The sequence below is a fragment of the Leiobunum rupestre genome, chromosome 4 (assembly GCF_980474605.1).
Source record: "Leiobunum rupestre chromosome 4, qqLeiRupe1.1.hap1, whole genome shotgun sequence".
Lineage (NCBI taxonomy): Eukaryota > Metazoa > Arthropoda > Arachnida > Opiliones > Sclerosomatidae > Leiobunum > Leiobunum rupestre.
Genome location: NC_143387.1, coordinates 3,083,984 through 3,104,233, shown reverse-complemented (window position 1 = coordinate 3,104,233; position 20,250 = coordinate 3,083,984). Strand labels below are relative to the sequence as shown.

Sequence of the window (20,250 nt, the reverse complement as noted above, 5' to 3'; positions counted from 1 at the left end):
TACGTCATTTTTATAGATTACGTCATTTTGGGGGGTTTAAACGCAGAAATGTTATTCCGTAGCTCAAAGAGAATCTGGATGGCATAAATATATTGTGAATTTTAAAAACGGTTAAAGTCTGTTTTCATTAGGAATTTTTAAATATTTGAATATCGGAATTGTATTTTGCCGCGTTAAAAGTAGAGTTTAGATGTATTGTCGTTTTAAGAAATACTCGTGATATAGGGTCAAGTGCCCAGCATATTTAAGTACTACAATGATATTAAAATAAAGTTTAAAAATATTTCCATTCTACGTTACGTTAACAACGAATATTCTATGACGTCAAAACACTCAAATCCATGTTTCAAATTCAAATTAACAGCGCAAAACACTTAAATCTATGTTTTCATTTGATTTTTAAATTAACCGCGACGCGCCCCCCGACCGCCCCCCCCGAGAAATCCGCGCCCCCCCAGGGGAAATCAGCGCACGCGCGCAAGACGGCGAGGTGGGGAGGGTAGCATGTCTTATGGGAAACCAAAGTCATTTTAAAATTTGTTTCAGCTTCAATTTTAAATATATATAATTAAACAAAATAAAAGAAATAAATAAAAAATATAAAAAACATAGTTTGAAATTATGGTCGTTGTCGGAATTCGCGAACATATCGGGTCTTCTATCTAAGCGCGATACCACCTTTGAGGTTGGGGATGGTTAACTTTTATTCAATAGATAAAGCTCTCAAAATTATTCGTAAAACGTTTTGATCAAGTAATTTATATTTCTGTATTATCCGCGAAATAAGCCGAGTTGGATAATTTTTCGATTCAATTATTGTAATTCTGGGCAAAAAAATTGCATGTCATTAAGTTATCGCATTGAAAGAAGCTTCAGTGTTTCCATAGTGAAATGTAAGGGAAGTTGGTTTTAAATATAATGGAAAATTACCCTTGTTATTCTATGTTCACCTATTGAGTATGGTAGCAGATGAAAAAAAATTAATTAGCCAAACTAATACTGTAATATATGCAAATATTTCACTCAGAATCAAAATTATTGACTCCCAAAAAATATTTAGCTATTTTATTATTAACCTACAGAGCTAGTCAGACTTAGGGAAGCGTGTTTTAAGATATGTTTAAAATTAACTTGATAAAAACAATGCTTGAGTTTTTAATTTTACGATACAGAGTGGCTCCCATTTAATGTGATGATTCTGAGTGAAAAAATTTCAAAAGTCAAAGTTATTGGATTGCATGAAACTTTAGTGTTTTCAGTTTGAAATTTAAGGGAAGTTACCGTTTTTAAAGTGATGGTTAAATTAGAATTCAAAAAAATAAATAATAACAGGTTTTATATAACTGATATAGGGTGGATCCAAAAAAAGTAATTTTTTTAAATTGAACACCATCTCTTCTGAATACCTGTGTTGGTTAATTCTAGGGTGGTTCCATATTTTTTTCGATTCAATAATTGTAATTCTGGAAAAAAAATGCATGTAATAAAGTTATCGCATTGAAAGAATCTTCAGTGTTTTCATAGAGAAATGTAAGGAAAGTTGGCTTTAAATATATTGGACAATTATCTTTGTTATTCTATGTTCACCCGTTGAGAATGGTAGCAGGTGAAAAAAATAAGTAGCCAACCTAATACTGTAATATATGGAAAATTTTCACTAAGCATCACAAGTATTAAACCCAAAAAATATTTAGCTATTTTATTATTACCCTACAGAGCTAGTCAGACTTAGGGAAGCTTGTTTTAAGATATTTTTGAAATTAACTTGATAAAAACAATGCTTGAGCTTTTAAATGATACAGGGTGGATACCGAAATTGAAGAAAAGCTTGCTAAATGAAATTTTTTCACTTCCTAACATAATCAATGGGTGGACACAGACTTAAAAAGATAATTTTCAACTATATTGTACGGCAAATTCCCTTAATTATCACTCTGAAAACACTGAAGTTTCCTTCAATCCAATAACTTTAACATATTCAAATTTTTCACTCGAATCATCACATTAACTGAACCCAGAAATATTTATCTCTGTTAATAGTACTCTACACAGCTATTCAGACGTGCAACGTTTTTAAAGTTATGGTTAAATTAGAATAAAAAAATAATATGTAAATGATATAGGGTAGATACAGAAAAAAATCTTATTTAAAAGCTGAAGTAATTTTCTTTTAAATTGAACACTACAAATATAGTTTTCGCATTTTAACTTTAAATATAGACTATTTTACCATTCTCGAGTATCTTGCATATTGAAATTGTTACGCATACGGGGTTACCATTTAATTTTGGAATAGATCACCGAAATGTTTTAATTAAAATATCTTTTATTTTCTACAATAATTACCTTTTATTACCATAAATAATGCAAAATACTCTGTACGCTCAATACGTTTAAATAGCTTTCCAAAATGTAAATATAGGTAGTAAAATACTATAAAAACCCCTGACTCTACGTTCAATACGTTAAAATAGCTTTCAATACGCCAAATATAGGTGGAAAAATAATAGAAAAACACACACATACTATTATTATTTTTTAATTTTTGGAAATACACAACATCCACCAGTTACTTCGCAATATGACAAATTGGCTGCTCTCTTAGTGGCCAACATATCACAATTTAAACACAAATATATGCGTGGTAACGCTTTTAATACACCTGGAGGAATTCTTATACTTAGAATTCTTTTTGATTGGAAATAAACAGCTTTACGGTACTTCAAACAGATTGAGTATCCGTCACAGTACCATGCTAGCCGTCCGACAGTTGGAACATGAAAAACTGAACCGTCACAATATATACAGAAGTAGTCACCAGTTCTTAATAATGACGTGATTCCGTCTTTCTTCAATTCTTCGACTGATATTGCATTCACTAGTGGTAAATACACGCTTGGTTATAAATTCATATATAATTCTTATAATAGTTTCTAGTGAAGGCTACCAGTAATTAAGAATTAACATTACAACTAAATAATTATATATAAAAATAATGTGATTTCTAAGCTAGCTTTAAAAAAAAATTACCGAAAACAATCTTACTTTTGAAAAATGACTCTTTAATATCAAAAATCGTCTGTCATACTCGGAAACAATTAATTGATCACTGATGTCGTTTCTAATATTTCTTCAGCTTTTAAAGAAAAAAAAAGAATTACTCGAGAATGGTAAAATAGTCTATACTTAAATTTAAAGTGCGTTTTAAATTGAAGTGATTCTTATTTTGTATTCCACTTTCACAATGGGAAAAGTGTCTTTCTCAAATGTTGTAGTTGTACTATTGTTAGAACTATTTAAATCCATAAGATAGAATCGTTCAGTACTTTGCTGATATAAAAAGAGGGACTCGTTCAAATGGAAATATTTTTAAACTTCATTTGAATATCATTAGCGTGTAAGTGGTCCATGTACCCAAAATTGAACCGCAAGTTCAGATATGCTAATACATAGAAAATACTATAAAAGCATCTTAACTCTACTTTTAATACATCAAAAAAAGTTACGTTAAAAAAGAGCCTATCGTAAACACGAATTCCTCCAATTGTTAAACATAGATTCCAGATTAGATGGTGTATGTATGATGGGTAAGACTCTTGTCAGAAAGATGAATTTTTATTTTAATACGTTAAAATAAATTTCGACTATACAAATATAGTTTTCGCATTTTAACTTTAAATATAGACTATTTTACCATTCTCGAGTATCTTGCATCTTGAAATTGTAACGCATACGTGGTTACCATTTAATTTTGGAATACATCGCCAAGCTAAAAATATAAAAATTGATAAAAACTTATGTGGCTACGTCCTCATCCGAGAACAGCGGAGATGGATTTTACATTTTTGGTGGGAACAATCGTTTGTTATAACCATTTTAGCGCGAAGAATCCACACCTGATGTAAAAACGACACTTTTAGCTAGCGAGAGGGGACACCCGCTGTGTCTATTTTACGCGCTGGGGGCAAGGGCCATCCTCTATCTACCCTTTACCCCTTAGGGCCGATATTCCGTAAGACGGATAGCTTTGCGCATCGTAAAAGTGTTTGAAAATAATGTTACACGGGGAAAGTGTTTGTCGGTGAAAATAGTTATGAATAGATACACAAAAGGCTCGACCCATTGAACTATTTGGATTTATTTCATAACACCACTCGCACGTGGAAAAAAGTTGTTGACAGATGCCGTAGGGGGCCCATTACTCGGGTTTATAGCTACTGGCTGTTTGCATAACATCATGTCAGATGATTCCACCAGCCCTACCGAATAGGGACGATCCCGCCTTATCACGAACAATCCTAAAAACGCATTACTAATCGCGTTGATTTTACTTTTAATGGGACTTGTAGAATTTCTATCTCTTTGGTTTACCAATATGGCCCTCGCTATACACATAACACCGCAAAATTTGACTAATCGCGTGAGTCATTGAGTCAACCCATTACGTCATCCTGATTACGTCATCAAATTATTATCGCTATATAAGGGATTCATCCCCGTCATCCATCGGCAGTACACTACAAACCGTTTCTCGAGCATCATGTCTAAACGAAGCTGTGTAGATAACGTTCCAGCGCCTACTAAAATGTCTAAATTTGATCCGACTCAGCGGAAAGTTAACCCTCGGTATTCACTTTCATCCGAGCTTTTCGTTACTACGGGTTTTACGTCTGAGCTCGATATATCTGTAGCTCTATGCAATAAAATCACACACCAGGTCTTTGAAATGTCTTCGCGCGCCTGGGATGATTTATACGGCCACTGGGAACAAATAAATGATCCCCAACGGTTGCCCTTTCGATCACCGTTCCCGCTATCTGATGCGCTAGTGACCGCTGCCATGTCTGACCAAAAAGAATTAACCTTGCAAAGTACGATATCCGAAGCGTCGGTCGTAATCAAAGCGCCGGAAACTCGAGAATTGGACAGACTCAAATATTTCATTAATTCGCACATTCAACTCCTTAAAGTGAACCGAAAACTCTTTGAATTAATGGGTTACGTTATAACCGATAATTATCGTAAAATTTACGAAATATTGTATAAAGAACCATGTGCACCCAACAATTTATTTCTATCGGATGAACATGAAAGGTATGATACCGTTGTCCGCTACGCGTCCAATTACGTAACAGCATTTAAAATTATTGACGATTTTAAAGAAACAGTGGCCAACCAAAATATGTTTTGTGTATTTAACTTTTACAATTTGTTTAATATGGTATCTACCAACCATAAATATATTAAAAATAAATTGTTTTATCTTTAAACGTTTTCATCCGCTTAATGTACTGTAACTTTGAATGTATAAATAAAACCTTATAATTTGTATACACTCTGCTCTTTTTTCCCAAAACACTTTTACCGATGACCGCCCGCTATTTTACGCTACCCTTAGGGGCCCGAAAGTGTTTGTCGCGAAAACCAACGAACTCGAAAGACAGGGGGGTGACATTCACTATGACGGGTAGGCTGTTTGCATAACATCGTGTCACCGCCATAGGGGGGCAGATAACCTATTGACCTATAATGGGTTAGCACCTGGGTTTTATGGGTTATAACCCGGGTTTTATGGGTTATAACATCGTAAATCATCTAACCTTTTGACCTAAATTGGGTAACCACCTAGAGTAACATCGTAAATCAACCTCGTAAAACAGCTAACCTTTTGACCTGCCGAAAATGTACGCAAAATGTGGCCCCTACAGGGGCCCGTTTCACACCTATTTAACGGCTGTTTGCATCGTGTCCACACCGCCATAGATAACCTATTGACCTAACATCGTAAATCAGCTAACCTTTTGACCCTGCCGAAAATGTACGCAAAATGGGGCCCCTACAGGGGCCTGTTTCACCCTTATTTAACGGCTGTTTGCATCGTGTCCATAGGGGCAGATAACCTATTGACCTAACATCGTAAATCAGCTAACCTTTTGACCCCCGCCGAATATTGCCGCAAAAGGGGGGCCCCTATAGCGGCCCGTTTCACCCCCGTTTCCCCCGCCCGCAGGTGCCCCCTTATCGGCATACGCACTCCCTTATCTCTACCGTTATTAAATTATTTGACTTCTTGTCTACCCATAGTGAAAAGATCTATGAAATTGGCTGGCATCGTTTGGAGTTAAAGCCAGTCAAAGACGGCTGATTTTGTGCATTTGGCGATGGTTTTCGATTAATATCTTTATTTGCACGCGAGACATCACCATCCAAAAATATTTCGTGATATCATGAATGTAGTCATATTAACCATGATTATCGAACTGCATTAGGTAGTCTGGCCTCAGTCGCTAGGATGGGAGGGGCTTAGTTATTATGACGTTGGTCACGCGCCACCACTTAAAAATTGTATTGAAGGGCAAGGTTTTGAAACTTGACTAGATTTCCGTGCGAAGGCTTAGCTCGAAATTTAGTTTCTACAATTTTAATCAACATCTTTTTGATTGAACGAAAATAGGTATGAATATTAATAATCAATTCTTTTATACGTGATTATCAAGTAATTTGGGACTACAGGTATTTTTCTTAGAACCATCAGTTATTTTCATCGCCGGTTAACTCGCGAATTCCCGGAAACGTTTTACGGGTCGAGTCAAGGAGTCACCGACAAATGCCTGTCTCCTGATTGGCTGAAGTGATTACGTAAAACGCAGAAAGGCACCGCCCATCTTAGCCCCAGATGGTAGAAAGGGTAATGATATAGTTCGATATTCATGGTCGAAATTAATACATTCATGTTGATATGAATAGCCCAAGTCATAATTGTCCAAAACGCAACAGGAAGCTTACTTGGCCGCTAGAGGTCGCACGAAAAAAATATTTAGATTTAACAAATCCAGGTATGCTGAATAAACTAAATATGTAAAAATATTTATTATATGCATTCTCTGGAAATTTAGCCAAAATATCGGGCTTTTGGAACACTGTGTCCTGGTTTCTCTTTTTTGTAGGGCGCCTTTTAGTGGCGCGTAATTTGACGTTTAATATTGTTGGAATAGAGCGTTCTATAATATCAGCCCAAAACCGGCCAAACTTTTCATACAGACTATAGAGCTAGTTCAGCAGGACTAACAAAATTTGTTATTCTTTGGTTTAAGTTAATTCGGCTTATGTCCTGTCTTTATATGAATATTTTAGAGACGTACCTTTTAGGAGTTATAAGAGGGACCCTGGGTGTTGAAGTATGTTTGAGGTTAAGAATATTTTCATGATCTAAGTTTCAAACCCGGGGATTTGGGACTAGTATTTTGCTTATTTGCCATCATACATTTATTACAAAAATAATTTAAGATAAGAAAAACGGCGCGGAAAGCCGGAAATTAGTGAAGCCTAGGCTAGCAACTACATACGCTACTCCTAAAAATCGACTGCTCTCAATTTCATACGGGTTTGCCATATAAATATTTTTCTCTCACACGAAAAACCGGCCAAACCCATAGAAATCTCATAGGTAACTAGAATGCTGCCGTGTAACTGGCAAATGGACCAAATGCCGTGGCAGACGATAGCCAGATCTCAGCCAATCAGAGCTCAAAGAGTGGTTCTGCCAAGAATTTAATGTCACCAGAGAGAATGACGTCACCTATCTCCCGCTATAGTAGCGGAACCAAGGAGGATTATTATCCTCCTTGGCGGAACCACTCTACGGCCTCTCATTGGCTGAAGGTTCAAAACGAACTGGTGACAAAATCGGCCGTTGGCGGCAGCATTCTAGTTACCTATGAGATTTCTATGGCCAAACCTTCACCTCATTCGAACTCAAAAGGGGGAAAGCACACCACGCCGATTATATAGAACGCTCTATTGTTTCTACCTTAAAACGATAACAAATTCCCAGTTTTAATTATTTCGTTGCTTTAAACACGGTGGAGAATTCATTATTTCGAAATATTTTAATGCGTAACATTTCAAAATAAGCTTATTCCATATTGTAATATAATCTAAGCTAATTTTATATTGTAATCTAAGCTTAATTCATATTTTAATATAAACTTACTTTATATTTTAAGGTCAGCATATTTCATATTTTAAAGCTTATTTCGCATTTAATAATGCTTATAGGGTATCAGAGGGCAACTTCACAAGTGTTCTCAATCTATGATAAGACGCAACATGTCGTGAAAACGTTTTCGTAAGCTTATATCATATATAAATTGAAACTTATTTGAACCACCTGTGACACTACTCAAAGTGCCGGTTGTAGTATTACAACACCCCCCTCCCTCCCCATAAATATTTTGCGGAGGGAATGTGTTTTTTATATATGCTTATTTTATTTAGTTACTGCTTTGAAACATTCATCCGCGGTTGGGGTTTTTTTTAAATAGTTTTTTTATTTCTTCGTGAGAAATTAATTGTAAGCTTATACCATATTTAAACTTATTTGAACGACCGCTTTTTACACGGCTATTTCTGAAGTAAGTATATCTAGTGGTTCAATTCAATCTTATTTCATATCGTATTGTTTTTGTTCTTCATTTTTATTGTCAAGGGACGTTTCACTTTCTGTAATTTGAGTACGCGTACATGATTTACAACCAAGTCGACGGATGCTCGCGATTGCGTTTACATTTTATCTTTCATGTAACCTCATTTTAACTTAAAAACCAAATCAAGTCCATTATATTTTATTAGAATACCACAAAACTATATACAATATACAACATAAGGTTTTACAATGATAAGCTACTACATGGAAGATATTCGGCGAGACTCACTGAAGGTGTTGGGCGGTCGGCAAGGTCGAGATAAGATAACGGAATCCATGACAGGTCCATTGGGTTATGCTAATCTCACCGTCCACAAGAGAACCATGAGAGTAGAATAAAGATAAGTTAGTTAAACGGAATTATTTTATGGAGATAACGAGATTTATAACTATACTTCTCGTTTCCGCCAGGTGTGTGATAGAACTACAGCGGTAGGTCCGCCCACTCCTTGTAAGTCAGAAGATTGGATACATTTTCTAACGTTATCCTGCTCCTTCGATAACGCAAAATAGAGCCAGCAACTGAGAACATCCTCTCCACGTCGGCGCTAGCCGATGGAATGCTAAACACCCTCTTGGCTAATTCCGATAGCGTCGGATATTTCTTTGAATAGCCTTTCCAGAAAAGAAGAACGTCCGACTCCACGGGCTGAACCGGTTCCTCCAGATATCTAGCTATATCCGTTTTCAAGGAAGACTGCCGATTCTGGGAGCTGTTGGTCGGTTGCACTGCGGTTCGGTTGCTCCGCACTTAGTCCAAAGTCGGACTGCTGGTGTTTTCTGGTTGTCGTCGTCCTCCTTTTCCACGTCGTCACCTGTCGGTTGTAAACGTCCCACAAACTCGAAGAGATGGTTCTTGGCAGCTTCCTCCGTAATTGAAAATATCTCCTCCTTTCCTTGTAAGATGTCTATCGTCCATGGGAAACGACTCTGTTAATGAACCGCATTAATACTGTTTCTAGAAGCACGGGATAGCAACTATTAAAAAATCTTACCAGGAAACAAAGCCGTTTTCCCCCGCGGATCCAAAATAACTGCCACCACGTAATCTGGATCTATTATTTCTTCGTAGAAGCGAGTTTTCAGTCGCAAGAGCAATTCCTCTTGAAATTCGTGATAGAAGGGCGCGCGCACTGCTGAAATTTGGTCGTAGGCGTCAAGGAGAGTCCCTATGACCAAGTGCTTTTGGAAGACGTCTGTAGCGACCTTCAGGGGCTTCAACAAGCTCAAGATTTCCTTCATCTGATGCTGATGATCCTCTCGAGGTATGTTGTCCTCGAAAGCTGCAGCTTCCAGAAAAGTGCCTCTGAGGGCGTTTACCATGCCGTCCTATAAAAAGAAAGCCAAGCAAATACGAAACTATTCTTGATATCCCACTTTTTTCGCGGTCTTTTCGACCCCTCTTTATTTGGCCGTCCGCTAGTCGGCCACTACCTGGAACAATCGGTTAGGGGCATAGGCTTGAGTCTTTCGCCCCAGAACATGGAGAATGGGGGTTAAGGGGGGTAAACTCTAGATGAACGCGCCCAGAAAAATCCCCCCCCCAAAAAGTGTTAAAAATTCTGCTTACCAGAACAAGTCGCTACATGGCGGAATAAACAGAATTCCACCTAGTAGCACCCATTGCCTTGACGTCGAGGCCGTGTGGTGCCTTCTTCCTGAATGCTTCACTCCACTTGGGTGAACGACGAAGAAACGTGATCCAATCGTTGAGTCGCTTAATCATTGTTTCGGCGCGGATACAGTGTTTCACGGAGGTGTTTACAACGAGTTGGAGGGAATGGCAAACACACCGCTTCCGTGTCCATGTGTCGTGAACGATGTCATCGTTGAGTGCGTCCTCATTGGGAGAAGACACAGGCGATGAAGAAAAGGGTGAATGATTTGATTCCAAGTATTCCAGCCTTAAAAGACCAAAAGATAATTTTTAGAACCAAGAGGATATCGTCCACCGTGTACAACCGATTAAGAAAAGAAAAACCTTCGTCCAGGCTCACAACTCGTCATCTGTCTCCCCCGAAACGGATGAGGACGATGAAGTTTAGCACCTACTGAACTCCAAAGGCTGCTCCCACTCATCGTGCACCACATCCAACATATTTACCGCTTTGGTAATGTTAGAGGCGTTGTCCGCACAAATGCACGATATCTAGAAATGACCAATGTTAAGTTAGGGTTATTGGGATGAAATAAATTGAGGAATACAGCTCCTCACCGAAGACAGCGTCAAGCCAAAATTTGCTAAAATTTCTTTAATTTTAGCCAGAATTGAGGCGCCGGTGTGCGCCCCAGGAAAATTCGAAAAACCCAAAAGAAGATTTTTGAACTGGAAGTTATCGTCGATAAATTGGGCGCGAACTCCCATCACTGACTGCTGGCGCCGGCTTGACCAAATGTCGATCGTCAAATGTAAACATCCCGGTGACAACTTACCAAGAATCGCCTGAATCGACCGAAAAAAAACAATAAAAATAAATAAATTTCAATGATATTGCTTTATTACATACTAAAACCATATTTACCATGATTTTTGGATTAACTTCTTGTTGCACAATGCGCACCAATTCCTGAGTTACTGTCCTTCGGCTGAAGACGTTCAGGTCCGGATTTGCGAATTCAAGAACCTTTCGGAAGCCCTTACCGTCTACTGCGCTGAATGGCAATCCATCAACGGCGACCATATAGACTAACAACCGCTTGAACACGGACTGCATTGCCATATTCGCGGCTGAGTCCAACTTCGTCCTCTTGGCTTCTCCCAAGACGTCAATCGATGGGGCTGATTCTACAGATGTTTCCCCCAGAACCATCTTGTGTTTTTGTTTCTTATAAGAAATAAAAGGCGAAACATTATATTTACGGTATGAAAATGTAATCCAAAAGGAACAAAGTCTACTTACTATGTGCCGTTCCAAGTTTGAAGCACTGCTTGTGTCGCTTACGATGAGCGTGTCGCACACGTTACACCTTCCCACCACAGAAATTGAAGGCGTCTGACCATCATCCTCCAGATAATTGCCCACGTACTGAAAGTAAAGATGAATGTTGTGGCGTCCATACTTGCCCTTCTCGAATTTTTCCACCATTGATTCCAGTATGACTGTCTCTTTGGCTACACTCTTCGCTGGTCGCTTCTTGTTTTTACGACTAGGAAGAAGTTGAGTACCAGAGGAAGACATTTTAATGTCGACGATAATCCTACACACACTTTCAAATTACCAAAAACCCTTTAGGAAGAATTAAGAAACGCTACGACAAACTTAGATATACTAAACTAAGGCAATTCGACCAGAGAGTGCAACTCTTGGACGGCTAGGTCCCCTTTTAATACCATTTCGTTGTGCCCCCTTCCCCCACTCTGTCTCCAAATTAATGAATAGGGGGTGGGGTCACAAATTAAACCCGGGAAATGTTGATACTTCCCAGAAAGCTTCAAAGGTCGAAGAAGTAAACGTCTTGCCTAACATCGTTTTTTGCCCACCTGCCATTATTAAAACGCGTATACTAAAAGGTCAATTGTTCAAACGCCAATTTCAACAAAATATACAATCGTTTTCGTGGTCTTTTCAACCCCTCTTTTTGGCTTCCCGCTAGTCGGACACCTGGGATCACCGGTAGGTGGTCTAGTCTCGAGTCTTTGGTACCAGGATATGGAGAATCGGGGTTAACAGGGATACAATCAACATGGGACGAGCCCAGCAAAATTCCCCAATAAGAGTGTATATTAAAGAAATGGAAATTATTAGAATTTAGATTCAACATAGTGGCGTACCATAATTATAAGGAACTAGCTGGGATACCCAGTATTTCCCAGGGAAATATGCCTATTTGTATTATAAGCTGTAGTATCTCTCTAGGAAATTTTTAAAGAATTAAGAAACTCGGTCTTTTGGATGAGATCAAAGTGTACTATTTCGAATATAGCGGTTATGCCTAATTATTTAATTAAGTCAATTAATTAACGACCTGCTATGAGGATTTACTAGTTTCGCTCCTTCCACATTAAAAAAAACCTGTTATCAATTATACCACGCGATCTAGTGGCCGTTTTTTACACTTCATTTGTTTCCTGGGGTGGAGTCCATTTTTACAAACAATTTGTAAAAGATGTCGCGTCATCTGCTTCCGAAATTATAAAACAAAATAGGTAGTACATCCTTCTTACGGAAAACCGCCAGCTCATTCGTTCTCAGTAAAAAACATAGATAAGTTCTTGGTCTAAGAGCGTACTTTGGTATAGACTTACCTCAAAAAATGTATGTAATGGTTCATATGTACAGTCCCGATCAAAAGTTTCTGGCCGTTTTCTCTTAACAGCCATTTAGTTTCTAGTTTAGGTAGAGACCCGAATGAGAGCTTTTTAGAAAGAATACCCGCACGAAATTAATATGCAGTAAACGCTTATCGGCTACCCCCAATAGAAAAACCCCTCCAAAATAAAGTCATGAAAAAGTTACAATGGTTTTTCGCGTCTACGCTTGTTCGAAGCGTTATGTCACTCTGTAACCAAATCTAGTTTCATATAGCAAATCGGAGTTTTGGTTTTAAAGTAAGTGAAGAAATAGAGACGACAAAAAACATTAAAATTAACCCTTCGTTTTAAAGTGAAACAATTGCAAGCGTAAAAGTAGTATTTAAAATATTATCGCTCGAGAATATGACATTTTTTGCTTCACCCCAAATACTGGCGCCAAAAGCTCATAGAATTGTGTATAATAAATGTTGCACTACTAGTTAATGGAATTAGCGGATGTCGAGAAACGTGTTATCTTAAAAATAAAATAATAAAGCTGAAGTGTCAATTTTATTTCACTGTCTGTCTTGACATGTATATATCTCCTGAAGTAAATAGTTAGTCCAGATTCCCCCCCCCCTCAAATGGAAACCTGGTAACGCCACTGGAACTGAGGTCTGATTTGTAACCTCCAAAATTAGTCAATCTGAACCTAATGAAAAATAACATTTCCCCCAAGGTCGTCCGAAATACGCGTTGAAGGGTTCATTTTATTAAAATCCAATTTTTTGAGAAAATACTTTAAAAACATGTAATGCAAATAGGCATATTTCTCCGGGAAATACCGGGTACTCCATCTAATAATTAATAATTATGGTATGTCACTATGTTGAATCTAAAGTCCATTAATTTTTATTTCTTTCATATATTTTGGGAAATTGGCGTTTGAACAATTGACCTTTTAGTATACGCGTTTTAATAATGGCAGGTAGGCAAAAAACGATATTAGGCAAGACGTTTACTTCTTCGACCTTTGAAGCTTTCTTGGAAGTATCAACATTTCCCGGGTTCAATTTGTGACCCCACCCCCTATTGGGGGAAGGGGGCACAACGAAATGGTATTAAAAGGGGACCTAGCCGTCCAAGAGTCGCACTCTCTGGTCGAATTGCCTTAGTTTAGTATATCTAAGTTTGTCCTAGCGTTTCTTAGTTCTTCCTAAAGGGTTTTTGGTAATTTTGAAAGTGTGTGTAGGATTATCGTCGACATTAAAATGTCTTCCTCTGGTACACAACTTCTTCCTAGTCGTAAAAACAAGAAGCGAAGAGTGTAGCCAAAGAGACAGTCAGACTGGAATCAATGGTGGCAAAATTCGAGAAGGGCAAGTATGGACGCCACAACATTCATCTTTACTTTCAGTACGTGGGCAATTATCTGGAGGATGATGGTCAGACGCCTTCAATTTCTGTGGTGGGAAGGTGTAACGTGTGCGACACGTTCATCGTGAGCGATTTAAGCAGTGCTTCAAACTTGGAACGGCACATAGTAAGTAGACTTTGTTGCTTTTGGATTATATTTTCATACCGTAAATATAACGTTTCGCCTAATTTTTTTTTGAGAAACAAAAACACAAGATGGTTCTGGGGGAAACATCTGTAGAATCAGCCCCATCAATTGCCGTCATGGGGGAAGGATCTATTGTCCCAGCAAAGAGGGTGAAGTTGGACTCGGCCGCGAAAATGGCACCAGCAGTCGGACTTTGGGGCGACGTGGAGAGGCTTTTCTTAGTTGCTGGCTCTATTTTGCGTTTTCGAAGGAGCAGGATAACGTTGGTTCAGTGGGTCTCGCCGAATATCTTCGATGATTGTATAATAGGTTATCATTGTAAAACTTGTGTATAACATTGTAGTATTGTTAAGTGTTGTGGTATTCTAATAAATTTGACTTGGACTGGATTTGGTTTTAAGTTATAAGTTAATATGTGGCTACATTAAAGAGAATGTAAACGTAATCGCGAGCATCCGTCGACTTGGTTGTAAATCATGTACGCGTATTCAAATTTTCGTGAAACGTGCCTTGATATTAAAAACGAAAAGAAAACATACTTTACGATATGAAACAAGCTTGGATAAAACAACTAGATATGCTTACTTCAGAAATGGCCATGTAAAAAGCGGTCGTTCAAATAAGTTTAAAATGGTATAAGCTTACGATTAATTTCTCACGAAGAAATAAAAAACTATTAAAAAACCCCAACCACGGATGAATCTTTCAAAACAATAACTACATAAAATAAGCATACATAAAAAACACTCCCCCAGCTAAAAATTTAGGGGGAGGGGAGTAGTGTCACAGATGATTCAAATAAGTTTCAATTTAAATATGATATAAGCTTACGAAAAAGTTTTCACGACATGTTACAAGAGTCAGTCTATGATAAGACGCTACGTCTTTTTGGAAGGGGTTGTCACGTGGTTGTATGGCGCGTACCTGTAATATGGGGAAATATATATATAAATATATTTTTGTGGCAAAAATAATTATCTATTTTCAGTAGGCCCATGCAATTTAATATATCATCGAGAACACTTGTGAAGTAACCCTCTGACACTCTATAGGCATTATTAAATATGATATAAGCGTAAAATTCCGAAATTACACTTAGATTATATTAAAATATGAAATAAGCTTAGACAATATTACATTACGAAATAGGCTTTCTTTAAATATGAAATAAACTTATTTTAAAATTAAACGCATTAAAATGTTTACGAAATAATGAATTCGCCACCGCTTTGAAATCCATGAAATAATGTAAAATGTTAATTTGTTGTCGTTTAAAGGTAGGAACAATTAAAAAAATATTAAATGTCAAATTACGCGCCGCTAAAAAGCACCCTACAAAAAAAGAGGAACAAGGAAAGTTTTTATAAGGTTCCTCTTCTGCTAGAAAGAGGGCGAGGGAAAGAGGGACCATCCCTCCGGAGTTTCGCCAAAGTTCCGCTTTTGAGAAAGGGAATTCCCGAAGAGCGTCGAAAGAGGGCAACTTTTCCTCTTTCGAGGGAGGGCTTTGAAAAAGAGGGCGAGGGACCGTCCCTCCGGAGTTTCGCCAAAGTTCCGCTTTTGAGAAAGGGAATTCCCGAAGAGCGTCGAAAGAGGGCAACTTTTCCTCTTTCGAGGGAGGGCTTTGAAAAAGAGGGCGAGGGAAAGAGGGACCGTCCCTCCGGAGTTTCGCCAAAGTTCCGCTTTTGAGAAAGGGAACTCCCGAAGAGCGTCGAAAGAGGGCAACTTTTCCTCTTTCGAGGGAGGGCTTTGAAAAAGAGGGCGAGGGAAAGAGGGACCGTCCCTCCGGAGTTTCGCCAAAGTTCCGCTTTTGAGAAAGGGAATTCCCGAAGAGCGTCGAAAGAGGGCAACTTTTCCTCTTTCGAGGGAGGGCTTTGAAAAAGAGGGCGAGGGAAAGAGGGACCGTCCCTCCGGAGTTTCGCCAAAGTTCCGCTTTTGAGAAAGGGAATTCCCGAAGAGCGTCGAAAGAGGGCAACTTTTCCTCTTTCGAGGGAGGGCTTTGAAAAAGAGGGCGAGGGAAAGAGGGACCGTCCCTCCGGAGTTTCGCCAAAGTTCCTCTTTTGAGAGAGGGAATTCCCGAAGAGCGTCGAATGAGGGCAAAATTACCTCTTTCGAGGGAGTTCTTTGAAAAAGAGGGCGAGGGAAAGAGGGACCGTCCCTCCGGAGTTTCGCCAAAGTTCCTCTTTTGAGAGAGGGAATTCCCGATGAGCGTCGAAAGAGGGCAACTTTTCCTCTTTCGAGGGAGGGCTTTGAAAAAGAGGGCGAGGGAAAGAGGGACCGTCCCTCCGGAGTTTCGCCAAATCTCCGCTTTTGAGAAAGGGAATTCCCGAAGAGCGTCGAAAGAGGGCAACTTTTCCTCTTTCGAGGGAGGGCTTTGAAAAAGAGGGCGAGGGAAAGAGGGACCGTCCCTCCGGAGTTTCGCCAAAGTTCCGCTTTTGAGAAAGGGAATTCCCGAAGAGCGTCGAAAGAGGGCAACTTTTCCTCTTTCGAGGGAGGGCTTTGAAAAAGAGGGCGAGGGAAAGAGGGACCGTCCCTCCGGAGTTTCGCCAAAGTTCCGCTTTTGAGAAAGGGAATTCCCGAAGAGCGTCGAAAGAGGGCAACTTTTCCTCTTTCGAGGGAGGGCTTTGAAAAAGAGGGCGAGGGAAAGAGGGACCGTCCCTCCGGAGTTTCGCCAAAGTTCCGCTTTTGAGAAAGGGAATTCCCGAAGAGCGTCGAAAGAGGGCAACTTTTCCTCTTTCGAGGGAGGGCTTTGAAAAAGAGGGCGAGGGAAAGAGGGACCGTCCCTCCGGAGTTTCGCCAAAGTTCCTCTTTTGAGAGAGGGAATTCCCGAAGAGCGTCGAATGAGGGCAAAATTACCTCTTTCGAGGGAGGGCTTTGAAAAAGAGGGCGAGGGAAAGAGGGACCGTCCCTCCGGAGTTCCTCTTTTGAGAGAGGGAATTCCCGATGAGCGTCGAAAGAGGGCAACATTTCCTATTTCGAGGGAGGGCTTTGAAAAAGAGGGCGTGGGAAAGAGGGACCGTCCCTCCGGAGTTTCGCCAAAGTTCCTCTTTTGAGAGAGGGAATTCACGAAGAGCGTCGAAAGAGGGCAACATTTCCTCTTTCGAGGGAGGGCTTTGAAAAAGAGGGCGAGGCTAAGAGTGCGAATTATCTCCCTCTTTCGAAAGTCCCTCCGAGTTTCGCCCATCTCTGCTTCAAATGAGCGTCAAGGACTACCGCCTAATCTAGACTGGATCAATCCAGCGTCCTTGCCTTCATATGCCTATTATTTAAACTTTGTCATTTCTATGAACTCGGCGTCGTGGCCCCAGCTCGGGTGCCAGAAAATGTAACGATTTTTGGGAAAAACGAAACCCTATGTGTTTAGAAAAATCCCGGGGCTCACGACCTTATCCCATTGAAATGGGAACCGAGTCCTTAAATAAATAGAGAAGTCACCAATGTTATCAACATAATTCAAATTTATTACCTTATTTCTCAGTGGACTCTCACTCATGGGAGAAAAACAAAAACAATAGATCTACAGCTGTACGTGGCCTCGCTTAGGCACACTAAAAACTGACCGCCCCGAGTCCCCCTTCTCACCCTTTTATCGACGGTGCGCAGTTAACATAGATCAGGAAGCGACACGACGGCGGGGAGGCCGCTGCTCGGCTTCGCCCCGGCGCGGAGAGCGGACAAAAACCAAGGCCGAGAACTCCGCTCCGTCGCAATACTTATTGCAAACAGCTACGCCACATTTTGTTCCAGTTATTTCAAAGACTAACCTAAATTAATATAAATACATTTAACCAAAATGTTTATTATCTGATATAAATAACCGAGTCATAGTTGGCCTTGCCCTCTAAAACGCATAATTATCCATGCAATTCTAGTTTGGTTAATGGTCTTATATTATTGTCTAATAATAATAGTAAAAAAATACTTATATTACTTTGATAAATCTACAAAACAATAACTTACTAAAATGTAAGTAATTTCCGACATTAAATCTTCAACTTCAACGACCTGCTGAATCAGACTGAAAGCCCAAAATAAATGGTTTTTCGGCGTAAATCGGGAAATTTATAGTTACGGAGGACTCGTGATGTCGTCAAAATCAGAGCCAATGAAATATCGTCAAATATCGAAGAGAAAACGCACCTCACCAGCCAACCTATTATAGCAAAAAAATTCCACGAACCTTGGGTAAAAAGTCAGTTATATGGTTAGTATTAATGTTTCAATAAGTTTGCTTCTTTTTCTCAATAGAAATGACTCTGAATAATACACGATATACCATTAAAATTAAGGTTTAGTAATTTTTTATATAAGGAAAGTTTCGGCTAGATTAGACGGCCCTCACTGGGTCGGAATAGCCTCCAACAATTCGTCAGCTATTCGGGCCGTTTTAGCCACATTTTAGTTGAAAGCTATTCCGGCCGGAATAATTTGGGGGCTAATGCGGCCGGAACAGCCACTCCGATAACAAAGCAGCTATGCTGACCGACGTTACCCAAAACCAGATGCCGTCCAATATCAACGCATCAGCCGCGGGAAGCTCAACGACAATAGCCAACGCCAGGAAGGACTTCAAACTCGCCAAAGTTAGCAGAAAAAGCGCTAGAGCAGCCGTTACTCAGTGTATCAACAAAATCAAGGCGACGAGCAAGCACGGACGTGTATGGCGCTTTGATCATTCTCGCTGAATAAGAGGAAGACCTAATTAAAGTCGATGTGAGAGTGAAAACTCTAAGATTCATTCAATGTGACCGACAAGCCGCTCAAAGATCCTACTACACGGGGTCAATTATCAGCAACAACGGAACGGTTGCAACCATCACTATGCCGCAAAATCGGTCACCCGCGCCCCTTCAAACTCAACGGGCCGCATCACAACAACAAGCCAGAACTCAATCTCCTAGCCACCCATATGGAACAGAAGTGAAACTACCGCCGTACACCGTACCAATGTTTCGCGAAGACCACTCTCAATGGAGCACCCTTTGGTCCAGATTTCTATCCAACGTGGACCACAACAAACGTCTCAGTTTAGTTGAAAGATTTATATATTTGAACTCTTAATTAGGTGGATAGGCCCTTAAAGCCGTTTAGTGTTTAAAAGAGTGTGAAAAATTGTATGACCTAGCTTTAGGAATAGTCAAAGATATATTTGAAAGATCTGAAATTGCCATACATTTATAAATGAATAAGCTCATGGGAATTCAGCCAGTCACTACTAGTTCGAGTGACGTAGAAAGATTACAGTCCATGTTAAACACTTGTAAAATAAATCTACGAAGTCTCTAAGCTCTTAAGGTAGATACGGCTTATAAGACCCCGTGTAGTTAGAATGTATGCCAGATGATATAAGAACGGCTTATGGGTATGTTGGAAAAAGTGAAAATTTATATGTAGATGAAATAATAGCTTTCTTAAAAGAACAAACAGTGGGGAAATGGCACGCTTACTAAGCACTAAAACACTGCCACGGGAAAAGCCGAGTAGACGAAAAAATTAGAATAAAATCGGAGATTTGAAAATAGGGGCAAAGGTTGGTCAGAAAATACATAACCCTCAGCTTCCGCGCTAACAATAGGCTCAGTCAACAATATAAAGTATGTAGAAAACATGTATTATTTGCTAAAATGACCACCAATTGTAGTAAACATACCTTAGAAGAGTAAAACGTTTAAATTAGCGATAGCGGTCGTTGCCTGATGTGCCACAGACTATATACGTGACAAATGAGTGTAAAGAAAAATTTCAAACAAGTATGGAATGTAATGTAAATCACAATTATGCCCCTGGCGAGAAAAACCCGGCCAACGAGAAAACATTAACCAAAATTCAATTATTCCACCGTCCGCTGCAATACAAATCCGTGCGCGAAGAAGCATATTTTGAAACGAAGCTCGGACCATCTCGGGAGTTACGAGTTGGAACGCGGCGATGATTATCTGCCGTAGATCTTCTTCGTTAGTGACACGCGTT

The 20,250-nt window shown here is 39.4% G+C and overlaps 1 protein-coding gene across 1 annotated transcript; it reads right to left on the bottom strand.

The window, feature by feature from the left end:
- Positions 1-8,909: 8,909 nt before the first annotated feature.
- On the bottom strand, positions 8,910-11,664 carry LOC149945890 (uncharacterized). Its single transcript, XM_090170632.1, has 8 exons — positions 11,386-11,664; positions 11,008-11,310; positions 10,701-10,928; positions 10,534-10,634; positions 10,113-10,389; positions 9,481-9,814; positions 9,301-9,415; positions 8,910-9,198 (listed from the first exon to the last, which is right to left on the bottom strand). Exons 1-8 carry the CDS (start codon positions 11,662-11,664, stop codon positions 8,910-8,912), a joined length of 1,926 nt encoding a protein of 641 aa, XP_090026758.1.
- Between the last annotated feature and the right edge of the window lie 8,586 nt (positions 11,665-20,250).